Source organism: Melopsittacus undulatus, chromosome 9 (assembly GCF_012275295.1).
Source record: "Melopsittacus undulatus isolate bMelUnd1 chromosome 9, bMelUnd1.mat.Z, whole genome shotgun sequence".
Lineage (NCBI taxonomy): Eukaryota > Metazoa > Chordata > Aves > Psittaciformes > Psittaculidae > Melopsittacus > Melopsittacus undulatus.
Genome location: NC_047535.1, coordinates 44,221,575 through 44,246,879, shown reverse-complemented (window position 1 = coordinate 44,246,879; position 25,305 = coordinate 44,221,575). Strand labels below are relative to the sequence as shown.

Here is a 25,305-nt window from a genome sequence, read left to right as displayed (position 1 = left end):
GCATGGAGCCCCAGGGGGAGAGGGACCAGAAGATTGTGAGATAAACTGCAAGGCATGAGTTTTCTTTTGATCTTCATAAATGTAGGTATTTGATTTTCAATGAAATATTAGCAGATGGCAGTTTGGGTATATTTGAGGTGGGTTCATCTGCAGTGTAACTGAAGTGAGCTAAATGTGGAAACATGTCAAATACCCATATGGAAATGCTGATCTGTTCTGCTTAATGGCAATTTGAAACAAACAGCTTGCCTTTGTTTTTCCATTCAGTAACTCACCGTATGAGGTCTGCTTATTAACCTGCAGGCTGGTTTCATATCCAGTATGTTCTAGAATGGAAAAAAGTCTCCCTTAGGTAGCCTGCACAAGCAGCTTCTAATGAGAGGAAATGCAGGATTTAATCAGTTCTGCATTAGCTGTCTGGGTTTTCCAGAGTTTCTGTTGCTTGTGCTAATTCACCTCAGTGTGAGGTTTTTCTGTTAATTTGCCTTCATTTCCTAACTCCTGGTAGATATATTGATTTCTGGATATTGCAGACATGAATGATCAGTCAGGATAGCTGGATGCAGCTTGTCCTTATGCTGCTGACACTGGTGGTTCTGTCTTACATACAGCAAATGAAATCTGAGGTCTTGAGGGTGGTGACTAATGAAGGCAGCCTGTTAGTGGCAAGAAGCCAGTCTGATGAACACATGATGGGATAGCATGTTGCAGACTTGAGCTGGGTTTTTTGACTGAGAACACTTCACCACTTCTCCATGTGGCTCTTCATTGTACCACAAGGATTGTTTCAGGTCATCTCTGTAACACTGTGATTAAAGCAAAATGTCTCTGGGTTTTGCTTTAGTTGCTTGATGGTTCTTTGGAGACTTGCAGAGGAGCAGTAAGAGACCTCCTCTTGCCCCCATCAGAGAGCTCAGGTGGCAGATAGAACCTTGTGGCTTTATAAAAGTTGTATCACTGGTACACACAGTTTATTGGATGATCAAGTTGCCTTTATGCATTAATTTACTTAAATTGTGTCATAAATTCTTCTTGTGATGGTGGATTTGTGAGGCCAATTACATTTACCTTTGTGCATCACTAAAATCAGAGCTGCTTTAGGGTCACCTGCTTTGTTTTTCTTGACCATCAGCCTCAGCTCTAAAAGAGTGAATGTTCTAGAATTTCCCAATCAAAATACTTCTGTGATGCTGTTAAAGGCAACTTCTGTGCTGTTTTAAGGAGTCTCTGGTGGTGCCAATAGCAGTTGGAAATGTTGGTCTAGTTTTAGAATTGCTTCTCTCTCAAGATGCAGAAAGCCTGAGATGCTGGGGTTAATTTAGTTTTAGGTTAAGTGTTTGCTGCATTAAGGGACTCTTTTGTACCATAGGTTGTTTTTCCTATATTTGACCTTTTTTGTTTGTTTTGTTTGGGTTTTTTTAATCCTACTGAAGGTTAAATACTGATAACATCCTGTGGAACAGAGCTTGAATGTGTTTGGGTTGGTTTCTTCTTCTGTTGAACTCCAAGTTTTGGGGGCATTTATTAGAACTGTTTAATCTTAGGCCAATTTAACTGGTAGCAGACTAATAAAAATAATAATGTTGGGCTTCCTGCCATGACAAATGTTGACTTACCCTTATAAAGTCGACTAAAAACTAATAACCTTTAAAGTATAGGAGGATGGAAATGTAGCCAGTTACATCAAGCCTGAAACAGAGTGGTTCTGTTTCAGTTTGCTGGCACTGCTTGTGAATTAGGTTTGAAACAAAGGTTACTGTACTGCTTCAATTTATAGTGTCTTCCATTTATTACACTGTTAACTCTTTGGGGACTAATTTAAGTGGAAACGTTTAACACTAATGAATGCTCCCATAGTACAGAATGAATGCTCTGGTTATCTGTTTGCCTTGGTTCACAAACAGAAAGTAGATCAAATAGGGGTGAAAATAACCAGTGTATTCTTTAGAAATGTCAAAGTTAGCAACCCCTTAAAAATCTCTGTAAATTCATTTCATTGAGTTTGCTTTTAAATACAAGCAGAAAAATCAACACAATGTGGTCACAGTCGTGCTGCACGTGGGCTGAAGACACACGTGTAATGACCCCGCAGGGAAATACTTTCCCTTGTTTGTCAAATTCAGCACCAGTTTTCCGACATGGAGACTGTTGTTGAATTTGCTGATAAGAGATGGGAGCCTCAGGTGGAAAAACAATCATACTAGCAGTGAACATAGGTTTGCATTTACTGTTCACTGGGAGGAAATGAGTGGCTAAGGTGGTCAGCAGCATAGAGTGAAACAGTTTTGAAGTGAGGTACTGAAGCAAATGAAGACCTTTCATAGGGTTCCTAGACTCCTATTCGGTGCTCTTCAATATGTGTTATCCAGGTCATTGGTTCTGCTGTTCTTAGGGCAATATAAAGGGAACTTGGCCTAGTTCTTTGTTTGCTTTCCTTCTGTTTGTTAGAAAAGGAAACCAAATCTTTTGCTAGAATTATTTATTCATCAAAGTGTGCTAATGAAGCGGTGGGTGGTCGTGTGGAATGAGAATGTATAGAAAACTAATCGATATGATTAAACTGATGTAACTCACTCTGACACTCTGCTTTGAACTTTGAAAAAAACCCACTATTCTTTTCATAAACTAGTAAGAGAGATGTTTTATTTTGTGGATAAAGAGCACGAGAAGTGTTAGCTTCTTCCCCTAAATAGCTTGCTAGAAGATTTCATATCTGTGTAGTGTGTTATTAGGTATATCCAATTATAAGGTGCCAGCTTCACTGATGAAGAAATAAGAATAACATTAACTCAGCTGTCAGTACATTGCAGTTAATGTAAGTGGGTACTTCTTTAGAGGATCTACTATCTTCTGTGGCTGCTGAATGCTTAGCTTGCCCCAAGAGCAGGTGTAGGATGTTAAGAGTCAGGGTTTTAAATGGTAATCCATGTGCATTAGAGCCAAAGCTAGTGATACATAAGTTCTCTTTTTGATAATATGTTGTTTTCTTGAAATTACCATATCAGTTTTAAAACACGACACTTCATTCAGTTATGCAAGGTGAAAAGACATTTAACTGAAGGAGTTGGCAGAATTTACTCATAGGAGTATTGCTGTAGTAGCACTATAGTGAAGCTTCTTGCTGTATGCATTTCCCAGCTGCCCAACAGCAGAAGGCTTTTTTTTTTTTGCTGAGTTACACATGAAAAGCTGGAGATTTCCTTTCTTACTCAGAAGTCTGAATCATCAGGTCAGAATTTAATATGTAGAAGATACAATTGTACATACATATAGGATCTATAGAATAAATTGCAGTGAAGAAGACATCTGGAGCATTGTGTCCTTCATTCCAAATCGGAAGAATGGTGAGGCAGTGACATCTTTAAACATCTTATCTGTATTCTCAGTCTGACCTTGTTGGTAATCAGTGATCATGTGTTGTGATTACTCTGGTCTGTCAGAGTTCAGACACAGATTTGCTTCTTTTATCAATTTGTTCAAGATTTCAAGAGTTCTTTTGGAGGCTGTGTATATATACACAGTATTTCCAGCTTTACTTTTTTGCTCTCTGAAGTCAAACGTTACCAAAGTCATCCTGAGTTCAAATACACAGCTCCCTCCCAAAGCCATCTGCTCTTTCTTCCAGCCTAGTCAGGTATTAATTTGACTTCACTTGACTGTTCAGCCTTTGAAGTTCCTGCACTCGTGTTTCCCTCAGCTTTATTTAGCCTTATATCAAATTTAAAGCCCTGTCAGATTAACATTACTTGTTCACATACACAAGCTCCACATTGTGGAAACTCTGCCAAACTGTAGTCTGGATCCTTTGTTTTCTAACTTACTTCCCATATTGTTTTGGCAAGCCTTCCTGACTGAAAACGCCATCTAACATTTAGTAATTCCCAAACTCTGAAATGGTGTTTTAATACGAGTCATAACAACTCTGAACCGTGAGGCAAAGCATTGTAACTCCTGAATTTCTTGTGTCAGAGCTTGGCCCAGTTCCCAGTTTGTACAGGTGATGGTTTTTGCAAGTGGATCCAGCCTTTAAATCCTATCTCTCAATCCCATCTGCTTCAAAGTTTGCTGAACCAGAAGAGGAGGAGTGATGACCTTGGGTAACTCTGAGTCTTCTGGGCACACTGAGGGATACAGACCAGAGTCTGATGTTCATTCTTCCTGGATAGCATGCCCTTACTGGAGCCTCTTCACACTGGCCAGGCACTGGAATCACAGTTCTGCATTCCTGTGTGTGCTTAGATTCATACTCTGAAGGATTTCATGATTGTGAGATACTAGAATATCAGAATACCTCTTTCCGTTTGATCTCTTGGTTGTGCAGAACAGAGAGCCCATGGTAAGACAAACAGCATCTGTTTAAAACTTTGGGTTTTATGCACTTCAGTTTTCCCTGTCCAGATCATTGGTCTCAATGGTCTGTTCAGCTTCTCTTTGATGCTGGTTTGGAGAGGTGACACAGCTTGAGAATAAGGGTACTGATGAAAGGGGAGGTACAGGCAGAATGGATGCAGACCATGCTATAGAAACACTGTCCAACAGTTTCAGTATTAATAACTCACAGGTTTAGAATTGCTCAGTTCTCATTGCACAAAGCCTTACCTCTACAGACTTCATTATTCCACACTGGAGGCAGTGACTCAGTGCAGTTTGCTCTTGGTTTTACACTTACGTGAGGGAGATGACACCTGGAACAGTAAGGTTTGATGAGTTTTCACTCCCAGTTAGGTATCTTAACCCTACCAGACGGCTTCTAGAGCAGGATGAAAATCATGTTACAAGTATACTGAAGGCTTTACCCATAATTAAAGTCATGATTAACAAGATTTACTTTCAGAACTCATTGGTAGAGGTGTCAAGCTCAGAATTCTGAAGTAACCTGAAAATAATTATATTGGAGAAAATCCTGTAATAGTGCTGATCTCTGTTAATAACTTTGAATTCCTGATTTGATCTGTATATTTAGCTGTTTTGAATTCTGATCCTATTTTTTTCAGTGGGAGATCAGAACACGATGCATCCATTGCATGAGGAACTCAAAAGTGGGGTGTTGGCACAGAAGGGAGGGACCTTGTAAGGCACACCTCCAGAATCCATCCTCTCCCTTGCCTTTCATTGCTTAGAGAAGTGCTGACCTCTGGTGGCGTGCAACAAGAACCTCTAGAAGAGCTTCATGTTTTCTGGTGGCAGCTGAATCTATTTGGAGTTCCCTGTCCGTAACATGTATTTTTGTTTTCAGTCAAGCTTTGCAGCAGGAACATGAGTACAAATTATACTGTGTTAGCATCTTCCTCCTTGAAACAGATGGGGAAGCTTTAAAGGGCTGGTGGCTGCTCCACTGTGTTCTCCCTGGAGCTGCAGGTATCCTGGGCTAGGAGACAGGGCAGGTTTCAGAGAGCCTTCGGGCTGGCTGACATGAAGAAGGGGAAACTGAGTTTCTTTTTTCCACTTCTTACACTCCAAGAGAAAGAAGTTGATTTCCATTCTTTTTACCCAGGCTAATTTTTCTCCAGTGCTAAGCATCAACCTTCACAGCTGCCTGAGGTTTGTGTTCCCCACACTGCAGAGCAAATCTGGTCCTGTTCTGAGTGCTTAGCCTGCAGGCTTAGGCTAGTAACTAACAAACTGCACTTGCAGTCACACACACGGTGTTTGGATGTATGCAGACAAGGATGGACTGACTTGCTGGTACTTCCTTATCTCTAGGTGCTGCTCAAAGTTTCATTCAAGTGTTTTGCAACACATTCACGTGAAATGCTGCAGGGATGCATTGAAATATGGATTTACTTTCTTTGGGATTTTATTTACTGACAGCAGACTCCTCAGAAGATTATCCAGGGCCTTCTGAACTTAGTTTTGTTATAGGATAAGGCTGAAAGATTGCCAAATTGTGAACAGATCACAGTGTGTGTGGATATGGCCTTGCAGACAGTGGGGAACGTTTAACTTTCAGAAAGCAAGATATGGCTGTTTTAAATGATGATTTATATGATAGATCAAATGATAGATTTATATGATAGATTTATATGATAGATCAGATTATATGATTCACTATGATAGATCAAATTTGTGCTTTTCTTGAATAAGTTTTGCCTTTCAACCAAACAGTAAACACATAGCAGCAAAGTTGTAAGATAATAGGATACAACAGTAAAGAAGGAGGAATCTTGTAATCCTAATTCCTCTCTCCCTGTTTCCTGAAGAGTCCATACAGTCTTTGTATCCAGATCTTCTTTTTTGGGGTGTGATATTCCTGCCTAAGGAATCTTTGCTGCAAAGGTAGAGGTGTTAGCAGAAGCTGTGTTGTTGGTGCAGGTCAGGACTTCATGTCCTTCCACTGCAGTGCAGCAGGATTCCTAACGAGCAGGCTCTGCCATGAGGTATTTGTGCACCAGGACTGGCATTCTGAGTAATAATAAACCAGAGCCCATGGCTGAGCCACCAGATAGAGAATTACAGTGGAATCTCAGGATCTTTCTTTTTTGGGCTGTGAGTTGAGGGGGGTGGGGATGCTGATGCTGTAGATAAGTGTGCTGCTGGTGCTGCAGTGACGTCAAAAAACACTCCTTCAAAGACATGGTTGCTGAAAATGAAGCAATGTGAACAGCAGTGCAACGGTGAAGATAAGGATATAGCTTGATCCAAGCTGCTGGAGTTCTTTAATGCGAGGTTTCGTGTATGATGGAATACATTATTTTTGCTAGAGGGTTAAACACTTTGTCCCTCATCTCAGCCGGCATTTATGGATTTCCAGGTCTGCCTGCTGAGAAGTAAATTAAATATGTAGCTGCTTCTCACCTTTCCTCTGTTGCTGTGCTAATGGAAGAGAATTTTTCTTGCCAGTGATACCGATGATGGTTGTTGCTGCTGAGGTTTATTATTTTCTGGTATCAGGACAAATCTGAGTTATTTCCAGCAGGATTGGGATTTCTGAACAACAGGATAATAGGCATGCTTCATTTTCTTAAAGCTATGTCTGTGAGATCGGAGGCATAGCAAACCTACACAGACTTCATGAGCATGGCTGAAAAGGAAAGATGATGTTGGAGGGGTTTTTTAACATCACTTGGAAGGTTTGGCTCTTTTTCTGTCAAAAGTTGCCTTTTGCATGTGCTGTTCAAGACCCATTGTATGTCAGATGGAGGTTAGGAAGCCAAGGGTAACTGTTCTGTTTTTATCTATTTATCATCACTTTTTTCCTTGTGTTATGATTTCTGTTAACATTTGTGTGTTTAAAATCTGCAGGACAATTGGTATATCATATTGAAGTGGTTATGTGTTACTGCAAGCGCTGTTAAAAGTGTATATAAAAAGAAAAACATTGAATGCATTATGGTAGATTTTTGTTTTATTTTCTGTACTTTTCTATACAAAAATTTATATATGTAAACATGTTATTGATGGTTTGCCTGTATGTGTAAGTATTTCCATAGGAACTGCACTCAGAGGATAATTACAGTTAGGGATTTCTGTCTAAATTATATTTTCTGGAATAAAATGCATTTGACAGAATAGAGTCATGTGCTGACAGTGCAGGAGGCAAAGAAATTGAATTGGTTTTATTTGAAAGTATTCATTTCAATGACATATTATCATAATGCACATTAGCTGCAAAGCACTGACGAGAAACTCTCTTTTCAGTTAATATAATCAAATGATTTAGTCCTGCTTTACCTTCCTCCTTTCCCCTGCTCCAGCCATGCCAACTTCTCCATCACTGTATTTTTCAGCTGTTTCCAAGATCTGTATGTACCAGTCAAGAGTAATGTCATTGTCAGGCTTAAAACCTGCTAGTTTATTTACTACCCTAATGCTATGGCAGGTTTGCAGACTTGCTTTTTACAAATGCTTTCTTGGGAAAAACCAGCAAAACTGTTAACAATTAACTGATTATGTTCACACTGCCCCCATTTATTTCCTTTCTCTTCTCCTCCTCCCCTGCCAACAGGAGCCCAGTAACAAACGGGTGAAGCCACTTTCCAGAGTCACATCCCTGGCGAGTCTCATTCCTCCTGTGCGAGCCACTCCATTGAAGCGGTTCAGCCAGACACTCCAGGTACTGGCAGTAAATGCACTGCTGCATTAAGCACATTGCTAAAAGGGGAACGCATGCATATTCACCACTTCTGCTGGGATTAGCATGGGGATGTGCACTGCACATATGTGCACACATACCATTGTAATGTCCCAAACAGGTTTAGGCAGCTTACAACTACAGTGTTACTCAACTTGAAAACTCAGAAATCCAAACCCCCACAATTTCTCTGTCCAGGTAATTGATGGTTGTAATCATCAGTAAGAAAACTATTGCACCTGTAGCATATCAGAGTTGTTACACTAAAGGATTACAGTTGCTTTTTAAATCTGACAAACAGAAATTCCCACTACACTTTTGTTTTGGTTGAGTTCTTTGAAAGTGTTATTTTTGGTACAGTGAATCATGTGGGATTGCTGAATTCCCTTCTGTGCTATGAACTTCACCCTTGCCTAAACAAAAGAGTTAGTGAACAGTGGAAAAAAAGTAACTTTCCGAAGCTGATGATGAAAATTAATAAAGGGCAAGCAAATGAATGCCAATTAGAAATGAAATTTAATGCTATTTGGAAATGAAATAATGTTGTACTTGCAATTTCTAGGTTATAGATAGGTCTGTAACACGTATTTAGAGACTAACAGAACTTTATAAACTATTTGTGCTTTCAAACATAGAGACTGCAAAACATTTGGGTGCTCAGCTCCTGATGGTTATGATGAGTGGCATATAGATAGTTGGAAGCTGCAGTACTGCTATGGGTCTGGCCTAGAAGGCCAGACTGTTTCTTCCTTAAAACAATTTATGTAAGAAGGGGTGTGTAAGATCTAAAAATTATTTAACCAGCTTAACTTTGATGAGAGGAAATAAAAAATACCCAAATGTATTAAAAATGTTACTTAATCAAAATTAGCTTAATTAGGGCATTAACTGAAGTCCTCTTAATCTGGAGGGGTAAAGAAATAAAACTTTGGAGCTAGGAGTCTTATGAGAAATAAATAAGAAGTCATGGGAAAGAACCTTTTTTCTCCTGTCGTGCAGTGTAGAAAACAGGTATCCAGGGTTTCATATCGGTTTTCCTGTGTTCTGTTCCTATGAGTTTGGACGTGCAGACATCTGCAGAGCAAAGCTGCATGCGTGGGGTTAGAGGAAAGGCAAAACGTCTGAACTCCCCTCAGCCTGGGCTTGATCCAGAAGGTGTATTATAGCGTGACTACAGCAGACATGCCTGTATTCCCTGCGGTGTATAAATCTCCTCCATAGTCTGCTTCCAGGAAAACTTGGCCTGGCTCCGGATGGACTCCATTAGTTCCAGTTGTTGAGGAGTGTGGAAATTAATTCTTGGCTAAACTGCTTCTGTGCTTCCCTTTTCACAGCCCTAGACAGCTGTTGTCCTCATTGAGGTACCTACACTGTTGTCCTGTAGTGAATGCTTTTGAATCTGGTCTGGCCAGGTCAATACTGTATTTAATACAAGCTTGATTTGGGCTATCCAAAACAAACTATCCTTTCACATATGTAGTAACAGCTTTCTGAGATGAAGGGTACATAAATGTGTTTGAAGGCAGATTTTGACAAACACAGAAGAGAAAACAGTGTCTTTGTTGCAAGTCCTAATGTTGGCAGATTTCTTGTTTGGTCTGTTCATATCATTATAAGAATATATTTTAATTGTCTGCTTCTGAGCAGATTCAGCACTGATGTTAGTCAGACCATCTCTTCTAAGTAACTGAACTGTGAGGAGAAATCAGCATGAATGTCCTTCAAATCCTAGGTCAGAATCCATTCCCAAGTGATGAATGCTGGTGATGTCTCTCAAACCTGCCTTCATAGCTGGCTGTAAATTGACTTCTTATCTGCTTTTGTCAGCAGCACAGAACAGGGGGAAAAAAAAGACTGACCTTGTTCTTGGATGCCCCATTTGGGATTATTTAGAAACATTGAGAGGCATGTATAGTTTTTTACTTTATTATGTATTGACATAGCTTTTGCTGTGCCTTGTGGAACACTATAGAGCAGGATGTTTTTCTCATCATGTAATACCTGTAAAAAGCAAAAAGTGCTGGTTTTTCTTTGTGGATGAACTTTCATGTATCTTCATGGTTAAAATAATTCAGCCAAAACCCTTTTTCTTGCATTGCTGCTAGAGGTTCTGTATCAATAAAATGGAGAAAACTACTATCAACAGCACTACATCCAAAACATATTCCTCCCCTGGAAGAAAACAGACCAAAGCCAACAGAGCATCCATCCAAAATGACCTCTCCAACAGCACCAATAGAAAGAATTAGACAATTCTGAGTTTCCTTTATGGCATTTCAATCAAACCTTCAATATTCTTTCTGAATGAAAGATCCATGTAAGAGGAAACAACTAAATTTATTGTGCATAATCTTCCTTGCTTCTGTACATCTAAGTTCCACTTGATCTTAACAGAGCTTCTGCACGCAGGCTGAAGAGAAACATCTCTGATGGAGATATTTTAAGATGTATTTTTAGTTATTTTTTTCTGTTTTGCATATTTCATTGATTATAGAGGTATTTGATTATTGGTGTTTGGTTCTTACCTTTATAGCAATTTTCCACATTATTGGCAATACTTTTCCACAAGGATTCTAGAACAAACCCACAAAGTCTTTCCAGCTTCCTTTTTTATTGTTTTGACTATTTATAGTCTGTTTCTGTCACACAGAGCACTGTAGACTAACTAATATCATGCTCTTAGCTTGATCTCTGACAGAGTCTGTGTATCTGCAGGATGCCAGATGCTAAGCAGGTATTCTTATTTGTTCATCCACCTGGAAAGCCACTCTATTTCATCGCTGTATTTTCAGTCTGCATCAAGCTAGGCTAATGGTTATGATGATCTGCTTGTTTCTGCTTGGTCTTATTCACAGCTGTGCTGTTTGGCTTAAAAGCTGAAAATAGGATCAGAAAAAGAGCTCCAGCTGATGCTGAAGAGACAAATTAGAGTCTGTCTGGCTTCCTCTGCAGCTCAGTTCTCATCAGTGTCTCATAGGGAGTCCAAATCATTTTTATCTGTCTTAGAGCACTGGAAATTTCTAAAAGTCCTTAAGAAGAAAACTCTTCTGAATATCACTTGTGAATGGTGGGACTTTACTCTGCAGTGCCCTTTTCACAGTGCATGAAGCTGCTGTTTGCTTTGCTGCAGCTGAAGTGAAGCTTTGTTAATTGCATAAATTAACATCAGTAACACATAGCCCCTTCATAGTAACAGTCTTGTAACAGCCACTTAAAGCTATTGCAGTCAGGTAAATACAGTAAGTAAAATCAGAGGTTGTGGCTGGGTTAATTCCCAGGTCTTTTAGGTTTTTTGTATTATCTGAAAGTGTTTATGGTCCCATATAGGCAGGATTTTTCACTCGGATGCTGGATATATGTTTGAAGAAAGCCAGAACCTAGGGAAATACTTTTAGAAGACTGAAGATGTGGAAGTGCTCTTTTGACATTCCTACAATTCCTTCATGGGATTCTCCCCCTTCATAGCAAGTACCAGCCAAGCATCAGAGTACCTTTAAACTTGTTTTTAAAAGTTGCCATTATAACTTCAGTTTAGGGCTTTGTTCCACTAAACTGAAATGGCCTCTTCATTTGCAAAAGGAAGTGTAAAGCAGTGGAACTGAAATGGTTAAACTGATATGGGACATTAATCTTAAACTATCAGAGTTTTATTGAAATAGTTTATTGATTACGTGGGTATTTCTTTAGTTAGCTTATATATCAGGTTTATGTGTCAGTTCTATTCTTGTCTATTACAGCACTGATGATTCAGGGATCATAGAATCATAGAATAGTTAGGGTTGGAAAGGACCTTAAGATGATCCAGTTCCAACCCCCCTGCCATGGGCAGGGACACCTCACACTAAACCATATCACCCAAGGCTTCATCCAACCTAGCCTTGAACACTGCCAGGGATGGTATGCTCAGCTCTGAAGGAATAAAGTATTAATTTTAGCATTAAATAGTATATCTCTGAAGATATATTACTTTGTCTCCTCATAGATTTGAGCCAATGCCTGCAATGTGTATGCAAAGGAATATGCTAACGGTAGCTTGGATTCAACACTGAAGTGTGTGATTCCTAGCCTGACTAGATTTCAGCATCCTAGGATAAGACTGTCAGGGGTACTGCCTCCGCTGTGTTAGTGTATAAAAGAAGGAAACATGCCAGGCAAAGACAACACTTGGCCTTGAAGTGGATTTTGTCCTCATTGTTAAATAACACCTCAAAACTTTTCTGTTCCTTTCCACTAATACCTGCAGTCTGATGTTCCATATTAATATTAAGCAAGGTGCATTTTGTATGATTAGTTAAAAGGGTAATGTATGAAAGAACTAAATATATACTTATTGTGTCCAGGTAGCAAAGGTGCTAAGCAAGCAAGCAGAATTTTGGGCAGTTTGTTTTGGTTTTGAGTTTCTCAGCCTTTTTGTGCCACTTCTGCCCAACTGAGGACAGTGTAGGGCTGTCTTAAACACATCAAGCTTTCTCATGTAGCATAAAGAAGCATTACTATCAGTGGATGTGGAAGCTTACTTTTCTTATAGCACTCTATCAAATTTCAGTTTGCTGTTAGGGGTGCATACCATTTTATAACGTGGTATATGACCTTTTGTTAAAAGATTTCAAGATCATGGCATTTACTGTAAAAATCTGGTGGTTTTCATTATATGTACTTCATTCAACATAAACCATTTCCTTTAAGAAGAGACCACCACAAGAAAAGGAGCTATATACTGGAGGATGCATATGGGAATGCATGGAAAGGAGCATTCCATCTTGGGTCAGGGAATGACAAACGTTCTGCTTGGCTGTATTCTCATGGTTGGTGATTTGTGGATGCAACACACCTGCCTTTTTACCCCATATCTTTCTTTTCGTTTGCATGCGAAAAGAACTGGTTCCATGATTCATCAATATTAAGAAGTGTAAACTAAGCATGTAATTTCACATGTGTTCTTTATCTTCTTAACTCTTGAAGAAAGACTAGCACCTGACTTGCAAAGGTTTGGAAGGTTGGTGTATATATGTGTGTGTTCAGGGGGTTTATCAATTCCAAAGAGGGGCTCACAATCGCTTATATTAAAAGGCACAGTATTTATGTAATATGTCTTCTGATATTTTAAAACCTTGTATTTATAGGTACTTCTGCATTTCATGGGCTCTTATTTTCAAAGGAGAATTTCAAATATTGTACTTTGTACATGCTGCTTTCAACCTGGAAATGAATTTCTTTTGTTTTAAATATTCTTGCCTAAGGCAACTGAAAGACTGTTGTTATGTAAAACAGATTTGAAATAACAGAAATGTAGAGTATTTCAACAATGTGAAGTACTGGAGGCATCTCAGACATAGGACCTCAAAATAAACCTCTAATTATAACAAAACAAGAAAGGAATCATTTTTTCAGAATAGCAAAGCGAGAGCATTAAGTATTCATCCTTAGCCATAAGTCTTTGAAGGAGTGTAGAGTCAAAGAGGTCTCAAAATTGAACTTGCTATTAGAGAAGTTTAAGACCAGACCACATAATAGATACAGTGATGCTGGGACACATTATCAGGGTTTAGAGGCTCCAGAAAGATTTTGCAGTAGTAGAACACAATTCTGGTATTTCAGTTTGCTATCTGCTAGCATTGATTGTTTGAATCAGTTTAACATGCTGCTTCAAATGCTAAGAAGTAAGCAAGAGCAGTTAGTGTAAAAAGAATCTTGCTTGTCATGAACATTAAAACTGAATATTTACATACCTTTTCCTTAAAGATAATGTGATTGCTCTTCTAAGTCAGATACCCATTTCACACCTTTCTATGTGACTTCGTTTCTTGATCTCACTATACATCTCAGTAAGCAGGATGCTACCAGTTGAAAGGGTTTCTCACTGTATCAAAACCAGTTTGGTTTGAGCATTATAGCATGAATTCATGATTATCAGCAGGTAGCAAGACACTTAGTAAGGTAAAAGGAAAGGTTTTAAAGGGCAGCCTCACTTCCTGAACCCACTTTCTGCTCAATTGAGATAATGTCTTATTTTTAAGCCATTGATATGTTTGATGTAATGCACCTTTTCACCTGGTATGCTCAAGGTAGGACCAAGTTTTTCTCAGTACAGACATCTTTGAACAATCCCAGCCAAAAAATAAAAAATTGAACAATTCTATTGGCTCTAAGCTGGTACACAGGCTGAGTTTATCTTCCAGGTTTTGCTGTCCTAGCTTTCCATATGTATATTTATTTATATGCTATGTATATTGAACCCTTAGAGGGGAAAAAAAAGTGTGATGTGAAATTGTTCTCATACTGAAAAGTGTTCTCCTGTCTCTTGCTAGCGTTCTATCAGCTTCCGAAGTGAAAGTCGTCCAGATCTGTTCAGTCCACGGTCATGGTCTCGAAATGTGCCCCCAGCCAACACAAAGCGGAGAGACAGCAAACTGTGGAGTGAGACCTTTGATGTTTGTGTCAACCACATGCTTACATCTAAAGAAATCAAGCGTCAGGAGGTACTGTATTTTTTCTTACCATGTATTTAATGTTCAGAAGTCATCTTTAAAGCGTGGGGTTAAAGAATGCCAGTAGGCATCAGGATAGCACCTGAAGCTTCCCTGAAATGAAACAGAATGTCAATACCTCCACTAGAAGCAGAATTTCATCCTTTGTCTTTATAATTCAAGCTATATTAGATCAATATATTCTTGAAAGTCAGCTCATATTTCCTTAATAAATGTGAAGTTACTAAGATATATTGTACTGTGATTGCCTGCATGTGTGTACATGTTCTGTATGACAATTTCTGTAGTGATCGTTAATGTTTCTGTTTGTTCCTGTAATGGTAGATGAGCATGCTATTTCAGGAACAGGTATTCAAGTCATACATACACACAGAATCATAGAATAGGTAGGGTTGGAAAGTTTAAGTTTGAGCCCATCAACCCTTGTCCTATCACTACATTCCCTATTGAAGAGTCACTCTCCAGCATCCCTGTAGGCCCCCTTCAGATACTACAAGGCTTGGAAAATAGTGTCTTTGAGGAAGTTTTTAGTGCTAGAAAGATAAAATATTGATCAAAAATATGTATCTTCCAAAGAAAGCATCCACTGTGGTTTTAATGTGTTGTACATGACAGATTGTAAGTAGTTCATGTTACAGCTAATGGCAGATCTCCTGTGGAATCAAGTTTTCCCCCATACCCCTAAAAATATTTGTAGCAGTAGCAATACAAGTTTATAACAATCTGAGAATAGTTCAGGACCAGAGTAATGAATGAAACAGGAACATCAAGCATTTCTTGTGCAGGTTTTAACATTGTACAAGAATTCATAGGAAATCACTTTTAAAATGGAGACCTTCAAAAGCAGCTTATTGGAAAATGAACTGTACAAACTACTTGCACAGTATTAACAGCCATTAGTGTTTCGGGGCAGAAGCCAGGACCCTTCATACAGCCCACATAAATGAGCTGTATTCCAGGAGCTTCTGCACGAGGGTTCTTATGCTGTGTATGTCAACAGAATATCTGAACCACTTCCACGCGTATGCTGTCAGTTAGCTCACACTATGGCAAGCCTTCCATGTATGTTAGCAAGCTAGGACCATCTGCACTAGCTGATGATGTTCTTCCATGATTTATGCATGTTGAAAGGCTTGGCTGTGAAGTTGGTAATTCTATCTGACCAAAATGTTGTTAACTTCTTTCTGTACCCCAGTTTAGAATGAAATCATGCAGTAAGTAAATAACAATGGTATTTTGATAAGCCAGTGTATTAGGGTGGTGGTCATCTTTAATCTCCTGGTTTTAAAGTCTTTAAAGTCTCAAATCTGCTTCAAGAGAAGTAACTAACATCAGCTGATATTTAAGTAGGGCTCAGCCTTCATAACAAAGCCAAAATAAACTGGTACCAACATAAATGTGCTCACTGCCACATAAATGTTTTAGAAAAGATCTTTTACTTACTAGGCCAAGTGGAACTTTTACCAATGTAAGTGTTATAATGGAATACAACAAATACCTGTGCAAATAGCTGTTTAAAAGGTTAAGGTGCAGCTGAATCAAAACATCACACTGAAAACAGCTTCCCTGTCTGGAGACACTTTGGTTTGAAAAGAAGAATTCTGTGCTATTTCAGATAAGCATTTTATGAGCAATCTGACACAACCCTGTTTTAAAGATTGCCACAAGTTTCTGTACCTATGGAATCAAGCCTTACTTTATTTCTGCTGTTTGATTTACCAGAGAGATTCCGCTCCATGGCATTAAGGCAGCTGTTCAGAACGTAACATCAGCTCCACAAGTTGAGTATTGATTAAATAAAATATAGTTAATGATATTTGTGTCTCTTTTTACAGGCTATCTTTGAACTTTCCCAGGGAGAAGAAGACTTGATAGAAGATCTGAAGTTAGCAAAAAAGGTATGTTCAAAAAACAAGTCAAACAGACAAAACCACCCCGATACAAGCAGCAGTATTAACTGGTTCATATCACTTGTAAAATATTCCTTGCTCTTACAGTTGCTAAGACGGAGGGGGAAACAAAGCATCATTCTGTTTTCCCATCCTTCCTGAGACACTTCAAAGTGCTGCTGTTTTCTTTATGAATAAAACTGTATTTTAAGATGGGGTTATGAAACATCACAATATTCTCAGCAGCTGGTCTGGTTTTGCTTAAAGGGAGCTCTAAATGCTATCACTTTTTTTTAGCTACCAATGATATGTTAATTACAAAGATCCCCTTTTCTCTTTCAGGCTTATCATGACCCAATGCTTAAACTTTCCATAATGACAGAGCAAGAGCTGAACCAGATTTTTGGAACACTGGACTCTCTTATTCCTCTGCATGAAGGTAGAACTCAAACAGTCTTTGCATTGCTATTGCATAGAGATTTATAGTAATCTGCTTCATTAAGTGCAGTTTCTCTTTTTTAATTCTGATTAGATCTTCTTAGGCGACTTCAAGAGGTCAGGAAACCTGATGGATCAACAGAACACGTTGGCCATATCCTTGTGGGTTGGGTAAGGCAGCATTTTTAATGAATTTTTGGGACTTTAGAGCTGCAGCATAGTTTTTATCAGACAATTTCCTTTCCATATGGAGCATAGCATGTAAAAATATATTCTCAGAGTATTTTTAAAAGGTAAGGCAACTATTTAGAAACAGAATGCAATGCTTTCTCTTTTGGGGGATTTTTGGTGAAAAGATTTAGACCAGGATATTGCTTTTAATGAGAGATGAGATGAGCAGCGTTTAATATACTTTAAATAACAATTAAGACACAGACTAGAGTTTACCTGACATAGATCATTGAAGAATCCGCCCCCATTTGTATTGTGGTTTCCTGGGGCAATGAAGCTTGAACAGTCCCATTGTGCAAGAGCACCCTACAGTTCTTTTTGAGCGTCGGTCTGTTCCAGTCAAGGTAGCAGGTAGTTGTTAGTGCTGTTAAAGATGCTGATTTTGTAGAACCTTTTAAAATAGGGCAGACAGGGATAAAAGAGCTATGCTGTTGCTGCCCTGTGAAAGTTGGTAAGTTCACTTTTGCTAGCATCCAACGACATAAACATTGAAAATAGCTTTTGTGAGATTTGTTGATAAAATTGATCATTATAATAATAGAGCTATTTTAAAAGTACTTAGATATGTAAGAAGTTTGCTTATAAATATGTGTAAGTAATGAAATTTAGCAGGAAAAAAGGCCTTGAAATTTTTAAGGGATGAGATAATAACACATTCAGCAACTCTGAGTGAAACGATGGCCTACTACTACTAAATGTGACTACTACTAGTAGCTAATGCAGATTGTTAGTGATAAGCTTCTAAGTGTCAAAAACTAGCTGGTTTTCTTTGCATAAAGTGATTTTAAATACATGTATTTTTTGGTGTGTTTGAACATCAGTTGAGTTCCCTTGGTCCAAATATGTCCTTTGTTGAAGATTTTGCATATAGTAATGTGTAATATAGCAGGTTCTGTAAATGGATATAGTCTTCTACTAAATGTACAAGCTAGGTTTTTCTCAGTTTTAAGGCATGGTTCTGTCATTTTAGTTTGGTGAAGGTTCTTGAAGGCAATATAGAAGTTTTACTATAGAAGTTTGCTTATCTAAAAAAAAAGGCAAGTTTGGTTTGGGAGTACTCATTCCTAAGCTTTTATTTCCATTCATAATTAAAATCAGGTTTCTGTGTTTAACTGTTGGGTCTGTACTAAGCAGTGCTCAGTCTGAAGTCACAGATACTTTTAATGCTTTGGAATAATATTGTGGATTTCTAGGAACTGAGAGATGAGCTAGTGCTTTTGAATGGTTTAAATGATGAACAAGGTGGTCAGAGGACCTCTGTAATCTTTGTATTTTGGAAAAATGATCATAAATAATGAATTCTGAAACTTAAGATGTAGCAAACTGCTTTGTTTCAGCTGCAGAGTAATTTATTCCTTTCCTCAGCTTCCATGCCTGAACTCCTATGACAGCTACTGCAGCAATCAAGTAGCAGCCAAAGCTTTATTGGATCACAAGAAACAAGATCACAGAGTGCAGGATTTCCTACAGCGCTGCTTAGAGTCTCCGTTTAGTCGCAAATTGGACCTTTGGAATTTCCTTGACATCCCAAGAAGCCGTTTGGTTAAATACCCATTGCTGCTCAGAGAAATCTTGAGACACACACCTAATGATCATCCAGACCAGCAGCACCTTGAAGAAGCTGTAAGTTACTGTTGGATTTGGGGGTTCATTTTTTCTAGGAGATTACAATATATTTTGCTTATTAATGAATAATCGAAAGGGTTCTTCAGCAGAACACTTTATCTTTTGAAGGGATGTGTTCTGTAAATTGTGTATTTGCCAAGTTAATTTAAGAAACAGAAATGACTGTATTTGGTTGGCTCTTTACACTGTTTTAAGCTTATGAAGTACATTTCATGTCTGGCAATCTGCTTTAAGAAAATTGGGCCAAGCCTGATCCTCGCTATATCTCCTGGAATCAGTTGGTTCTTGAATTACCTGTTTGGGCATGTATGTCTCAACCCATTCCGCTGCTCCTCCTCCAGTATCTAACAGATGCATTCAGTCAGTCTAAGCAACCTATGATCACTATTAGAGTTGCCTAAACTCAGTAGACCTTCACATCTACAAGCTCAATCAAGAATCATATATTAAGTTTTGGATACATTGGTCTGAAGGTCCTTAAAGACTGCATAGTATAAGAAAGTTAGATAGGGGGAGTATTTATTTTTATAGAAAGGGCAAAGCTTTTTTTAAGTAAAAAAGGAAGACTCTTATTACTTTTAATTGTAAAATTGTAGGTGTGTGCAAGTACTGGAAGTGTGAAATAAAACTAATTTACTTTATTTCCAGAGGGTAACTCTTAGAGTGAACCAAGGTTGAGAATTCAGTGGGTTTGGCTAGTTGTGTGTTTTGCAGGAGAAAGATCTTAACAGGTCTTCTGTCTCTTGTTCTCTGATACAATACAGCAGTTTTCAGAGCATTACAATTTATTTTAAATAAATATCTTTAAAGCAGATTACTTGTTTTGTGTCGTTTATTGGCATTTTAAGATGACAAAAAAAACACCTCTTGTTATATTTCTTAAAGTATTTATTTTAATTCTGCCTATTTTGGTTTGATACAGAGAGACAAAACAGGTTTTTAAGCTGTTGTTAGAAACAGTGGTGAAGCCAAACTGAACTGTTTCTGTACACTGTAGCCTGCTTGATTCTGTTCCTTACATTTATACTGTTGAAGACTGGTCTGCAAAAACAATACTAAAAATATACTGTGAATGAAAATGTATTTTCTTGTAGCTACAGGTCATTATTAGGAGAAAGCTCTGAATATTGGAAGGTCTAATTAAAGTTCATGGTTTTTCATTGTTTTTCTGCAGATAAATATAATTCAGGGCATAGTGGCTGAAATCAACGTAAAAACGGGTGAATCTGAGTGCCAATATTACAAAGAGAGACTTATTTATCTTGAAGAAGGCCAAAGGGATTCACTGATTGATAATTCACGTGTTGTATGTTGTCATGGTGAACTGAAGAACAACAGAGGAGTGGTAAGAATAAACGCTTCATCATTAATAGCTTTTAAAGATACCTTCATTATGCGTGACAGCTAAAAGCTGTGAGTTACAAACATCACCCTCCTATATAGGAAGCTGATAAATATTACCTGTACCACTCATCTTTTTTGTTAGCAATCAAATATCTGTGTTATGTAGATAAGCAGCTGTATGTGTCTCTGTCTCTGGAGGCCTATATCCTTGTAACATTGTAAATGTTACTGAAATGTATCAGATTTATAGGGGAAAAAAGGCAAATAAGAAACAATTCTTGTAACAACACACAAAATGTACTAACAAATGTTACCTCTGTCAAAGGCTATGGTTATAAATATTGGTTTACTTGATTATTTGTTGAAATCAAAGCTAATTTATTGACTGGAAGTATTTGGTATTTGATACTGCAGATTCCAGACTCCAGGAGTCTGCACTGTTCATAAGCATCATAAGCTGGCACATAAGAACATGTAGATTAGTGGAGAGATTAACAGAAGAGAAACCAGTCATCTTATACTTATTTTTCCCCAAGGTTAAACAAAAACAACATGAAATTGTGAATGGATGAACAATGAAAACAGATCTTTTTCTCATTAGCTGACCTTACAAAAGTTTTATTAAAAAAACCCCAACCAACTAAGTAAATAGAATCCTAAATATGTTTTTCAGCATTGGGAGTTGCTTCTGTGTAACATGTTTATGCATATAATAAAAGGATCATGCTTCGTCATACAGCTAAGCTAGATAAAACGGATGCTGTTTCTGGTTCACCCGATAAAGACTGGACAGGCAGTTACTTACAGCAAACTATCAGGAAGAAACTGCCAATTTTCATCTTTCAGTGAACTTTATTCCATGCACATTACCCCTGCCTTTCTTGGTAGCATAACATAAACTTGTGCCACCTAGGAGCAAAAGTTATTTTCTGAGCTTGAAAGAGCTGTTGTGAAGCTGTGTGTAAACAGCACCTGAATTGTAACAGTACTGCTCATAACTGAACATTGAAAATATCTGGATAAGTAAGACTGCCTGTTTCTTAGTGGCACAGACAGCAGAGCAAAGTTAAAGTGGGTGTCAGAATGTGCATAGGCATGCTGCTGTACAGTGCTTTGAAATGTTGTGCACACATCAAGGCTGTAACACTAGAGTATCAGCGTTGTGACATGAGAAGCTGAGGACATGAAGAATAAATGTAGAAGTTTTTAAATTGTATTTATGTATTTACATGCTGTTACCCCCTAAGACTTTTAAACTGTGGGACGAGAGGAATCCTTATTTTAACGGTTGAAAATACAAGGTTAGAACATGCTACAGTTTGAATAAATTTGGTTTAAGGGTATTTTCAAGAAGGAATAATCCTTTATTACTTATTAATTTCTAACAGAAACTGCACGTGTTCCTCTTTGAAGAAGTGCTGGTGATCACTCGAGCTATCACCCATAGCGAACAGCTCTGGTACCAGCTGTATAGGCAGCCAATTCCTGTAAGGGAACTTGTGCTAGAAGACTTGCAAGATGGAGAGGTGCGACTGGGTGGATCCATACGTGGTGCCTTCAGCAACAATGAGAGAAGTATGAGTACACCTTTTTATTTGCTCATATAGGATCATCATAACTTTACAACACTTGCCAATGAGGCATCAGGATGTTTTCTCTAAAATTCCCATTATCTATATCCAACATCTTGATTTTTATTTCAGACTGGCTAATTATCTTGTAACTTGCTGCTTTGTTTCCCTATATTGCTAATGGGATTTCTCCACACACCTGCTTCTGTACTGAGTTGGAAAGGGGAGAGTATGTAGGATAGAGTGGGAAACCCACGAAATGATCAACAAGTGTATTTTGAAATCTTTAGCTATTACAACTTTCCTTGTATTATTGCTTGTATGAGTGCAATTTCATAGTTCTTTCAGCTGACAGGTAATTAATGTTGTCCTTAGTGTTAAGACTGCAGCTATTCATGTTAATGTCAAGAAGTAAGAGTTAATGTCCTCCTAATCAGGAATATTCTAAAGATGCTTGTTTCTCTTACTAGAGTGCTTTGAGTCTTACTTACCTTGTGAAAACTTTGAGGGGTTTTTGTATGTATTCACTTTATTAGTGAAGTGAATGGAGGAGATGAGGCAATCTCCAGCTGACACAAGACACAGTATTGAGTCAAGTTTCTGGAAATGTGCTTTGCAGAGAAGTAGGAGGAGAGGTGTTGAAGTGTGGCAGAAGCCTTAATCCTGCTGATTCACCTACAGTTTTATGGGTAGTTTGTGCATGGCAGAACCAAAATTGCTTAATCCAGCAATATGAAATTATTAGAAGTGCTTGTGCAGTTCTGTGTTCTTCCCCCACAAAACAAGGAGATAACTAGGTTCTTCTCTCTGGTCTGACACAGTATTGGCAGGAAAAAACCTTATTTCAGAGATTTTGCAGATTCTGTTATTTAAATAAACTCTTTGGTTATAAAATCTATTCAGCCAAAGCATTCAGTGTTTTGGTTTGTATTGTTTTTTTCAGTCAAAAACTTCTTTAGAGTCAGCTTCAAAAATGGATCTCAAAGCCAGACTCACTCCCTCCAAGCCAATGACTCGTTCAACAAGCAACAGTGGCTTAACTGCATCCGCCAGGCCAAAGAGAAAGCTACATGTGCAGGCAAAGCTGGCGTGCTGAACTCGGAAGCACATTTCCTTTTGTCACCACACGGAAATAGAGTACCCCAGGGAGAAACTATGGTGGAGCGAATGGACCAGTCGGACTGTGAGTCAGACTGTAGTATGGACACCAGCGAGGTCAGCGCCGACTGTGAACGTATGGAACAGACGAACTCTTGCGAACATGAAAAGCAAATAGAAACCAATGTTTGACAAAAACAGTTTATGGAAGAAAATCTGTCTCTTACCTGTACAGTATTTGCATTCCACACATGGAACCATTTGGAGAAGCACTTTTAGAATGTTTTCTGTGACAGTGTCAATGCAGTCCTTGTATCTGTACCTATGAGTGTTGTACTGTGACTGCCAATCTGTATAAGCTGGAATCTCTTGCAACTCATGTCCTGTGATTATATTCCATAAACGTCTAAGGTGGATGAAAGAGGTACTTGACCAGTTATTCTCAATGTCCTGCTGTAAACAGAATCTCTTAACTACTGTTTGTATGTGCATTACATAAAGGATCTTTTCATAATTTAAGTACTTTATTTGCCTCTTAATGGGGCAGCTGAAGATGTGGACTTAGGGAGTTTCAGGATGGGTGGTATCAAGATAAGCTTTCATAAAACCATAGAAGGACAAATTAGTTTCTTGTAAAAAAAGGAAAACATCTTTCCGTAACCTATCTGAACTCCTATGGTATTAAACTCAACAAGAACCATAAGCAGCGGGCCATGTAACCATGTGAGTCTTTAGAGATGAACTTTCCAAAATGAAGCACTGCCCTAAGATCCAGCAACTAAACTTCCTAAATTGTGGTCAGTTAAAGTGGTCAGCATAGTGCTGTTTTATTTATCAAAGGATGTAATGCTAAAAATAATCAACTAAAACAACCAAACAACCAAACCTCTACAGCCAGCACTGAATTAAGTGAAATGCTGAGAGTACTGGGTATTTGTAAATAAGCTGGTAGTTTGCTTTCAGTGCCATATATAAAATAGATATATATATTATCCCGAACAGGATAGGGATGGAAAAAAGCTTTTGCTTGTGAATAGGCCCTCTTCAGCATTTTGCACTCCACTGACCTCCACTGTTGGTTTTAAACACCACTAAACTCATGTTAAAACATTATAATTTTCTGTACATGTCTGTTTACAATTACATGTAGTTGATTTTTAAAATTGACAATTTTGTGTAAATGGTGCTCTACAAAATGCCCTATGGGATTGTGTAGAGAAAGTTTAAACAGAAAGGGAATTGCTTTTCCTTGAAGATGTATTACATTCTTTGTATTTTCTTGCAGTTTTGTTTTAAAAGTTTTTGTTGCATTTAATCTCATGCAGTAATTGGAAATGTTACTGTGTTTTCTGGTGGCTGATTTAATCTACTCATTATGATGAGAAGCAGATGAGTCACTTAAATGCAGTCTAAATCACTTAGTTCAACATCCTGTTACTATTCAGTAACCCCATGGGTAATGCTTTATTTCTTAACATAAGAATGCCAGTGCTGTATGGCAAGCTATGAAAATTGCGTATTAATGAACTCAAATGATCCTTTGTATTACACCAGATAACCTGTGCAAAGTACTTGTAACAACAGAAGTAGAAAAACTGCTAAGTTATTGCCAAAAACAGTTTTTGTGTTCTACGAGTTTACAGAAAACTTACTATGTCAAGTATCTGATATATATGCTGGTGCACATTACAGAAATCAGTGTGGCAAAATGATAAACAATATAAATCAAGGTATTTTTATTTTTGAAAAGAAGTCATTTTTACCCAATAGAACATATTTCTGTATTTATAGTTGTTTTTTTAAAAAAAAGTCAATTTTCTTTTCTGTTTCAAGCTTTGTAATTTATTTCAACTGCTTCATTTTTAGAGCTGAATTGAGTATGCCAGTGAAGATGAGAGAAAGGAAGGGTTTGCAAAGGAAAAGGCAGAGGAAAGCATATTAGGTGATGAACCATGTTCAGAAAACCTGTTCAGCAAAATGGTCAAGAAGAGTGAAAAGCCTGTAAAGTGCTTAATAGGGAAGGAAGAATGAATGTGTGTATTGACTATTTTTTTTTTAATAATAGCCTTAAACTTTTCTGGAAGCATTTAAAATAAATTACATTAAACTGTTTTGCTTTTTATTTGGTTTGGTGGTTTGTGCAAGAAGACTACAACAATTTCAGTGGTACACACAAGCGGTATGGCGGTGCACCAAGTGACACAGTGGTACATACGTGACCAAGGCGCATACTGTGGTTCTGGTGGAATTGGGTTGGTTGGTTGTTCTTTTCATAATTATCTTAAGGAATAAGCCTTCCAGTTTAAGAACATTGGTATCATTCTGGATTTGGTTAGCTTGTTTTGGTTTTAGCACTTGTAAAATGCCATTGTTTTGAAAGAATGACTTTTGGTTGTGGCTGGTTAGTGGTGAGGTGAGCATGGATGAGGAAACGTACCAGAAAGGATGGGTAAAATCTAAAATGGTGAATACAAAATGAAAAGTAATACAAGTAAATATGTCAGTGATGGTTGTGATTAAGTGATCCTGGTGTGAGCAGAGTAAGAGTC

General features: G+C 38.0%; 1 protein-coding gene across 3 annotated transcripts in view; it reads left to right on the top strand.

Annotated features, from left to right (window-relative positions):
• ARHGEF3 (Rho guanine nucleotide exchange factor 3) overlaps positions 1–24,834 on the top strand; it is a 109,370-nt gene extending 84,536 nt beyond the window's left edge. For all 3 annotated transcript variants that reach the window (XM_013128224.3, XM_034066493.1, XM_005145820.3), the window contains 9 exons: positions 7,946–8,053; positions 14,380–14,550; positions 16,395–16,457; positions 16,791–16,887; positions 16,981–17,057; positions 18,483–18,740; positions 19,918–20,088; positions 21,476–21,662; positions 22,602–24,834. In XM_013128224.3, the coding sequence (XP_012983678.2) occupies positions 7,946–8,053; positions 14,380–14,550; positions 16,395–16,457; positions 16,791–16,887; positions 16,981–17,057; positions 18,483–18,740; positions 19,918–20,088; positions 21,476–21,662; positions 22,602–22,948 (1,479 nt within the window). In that variant the 3' untranslated portion in view covers positions 22,949–24,834. The remainder of the gene's footprint in view (positions 1–7,945; positions 8,054–14,379; positions 14,551–16,394; positions 16,458–16,790; positions 16,888–16,980; positions 17,058–18,482; positions 18,741–19,917; positions 20,089–21,475; positions 21,663–22,601) is intronic.
• The last annotated feature ends 471 nt before the right edge of the window (positions 24,835–25,305 follow it).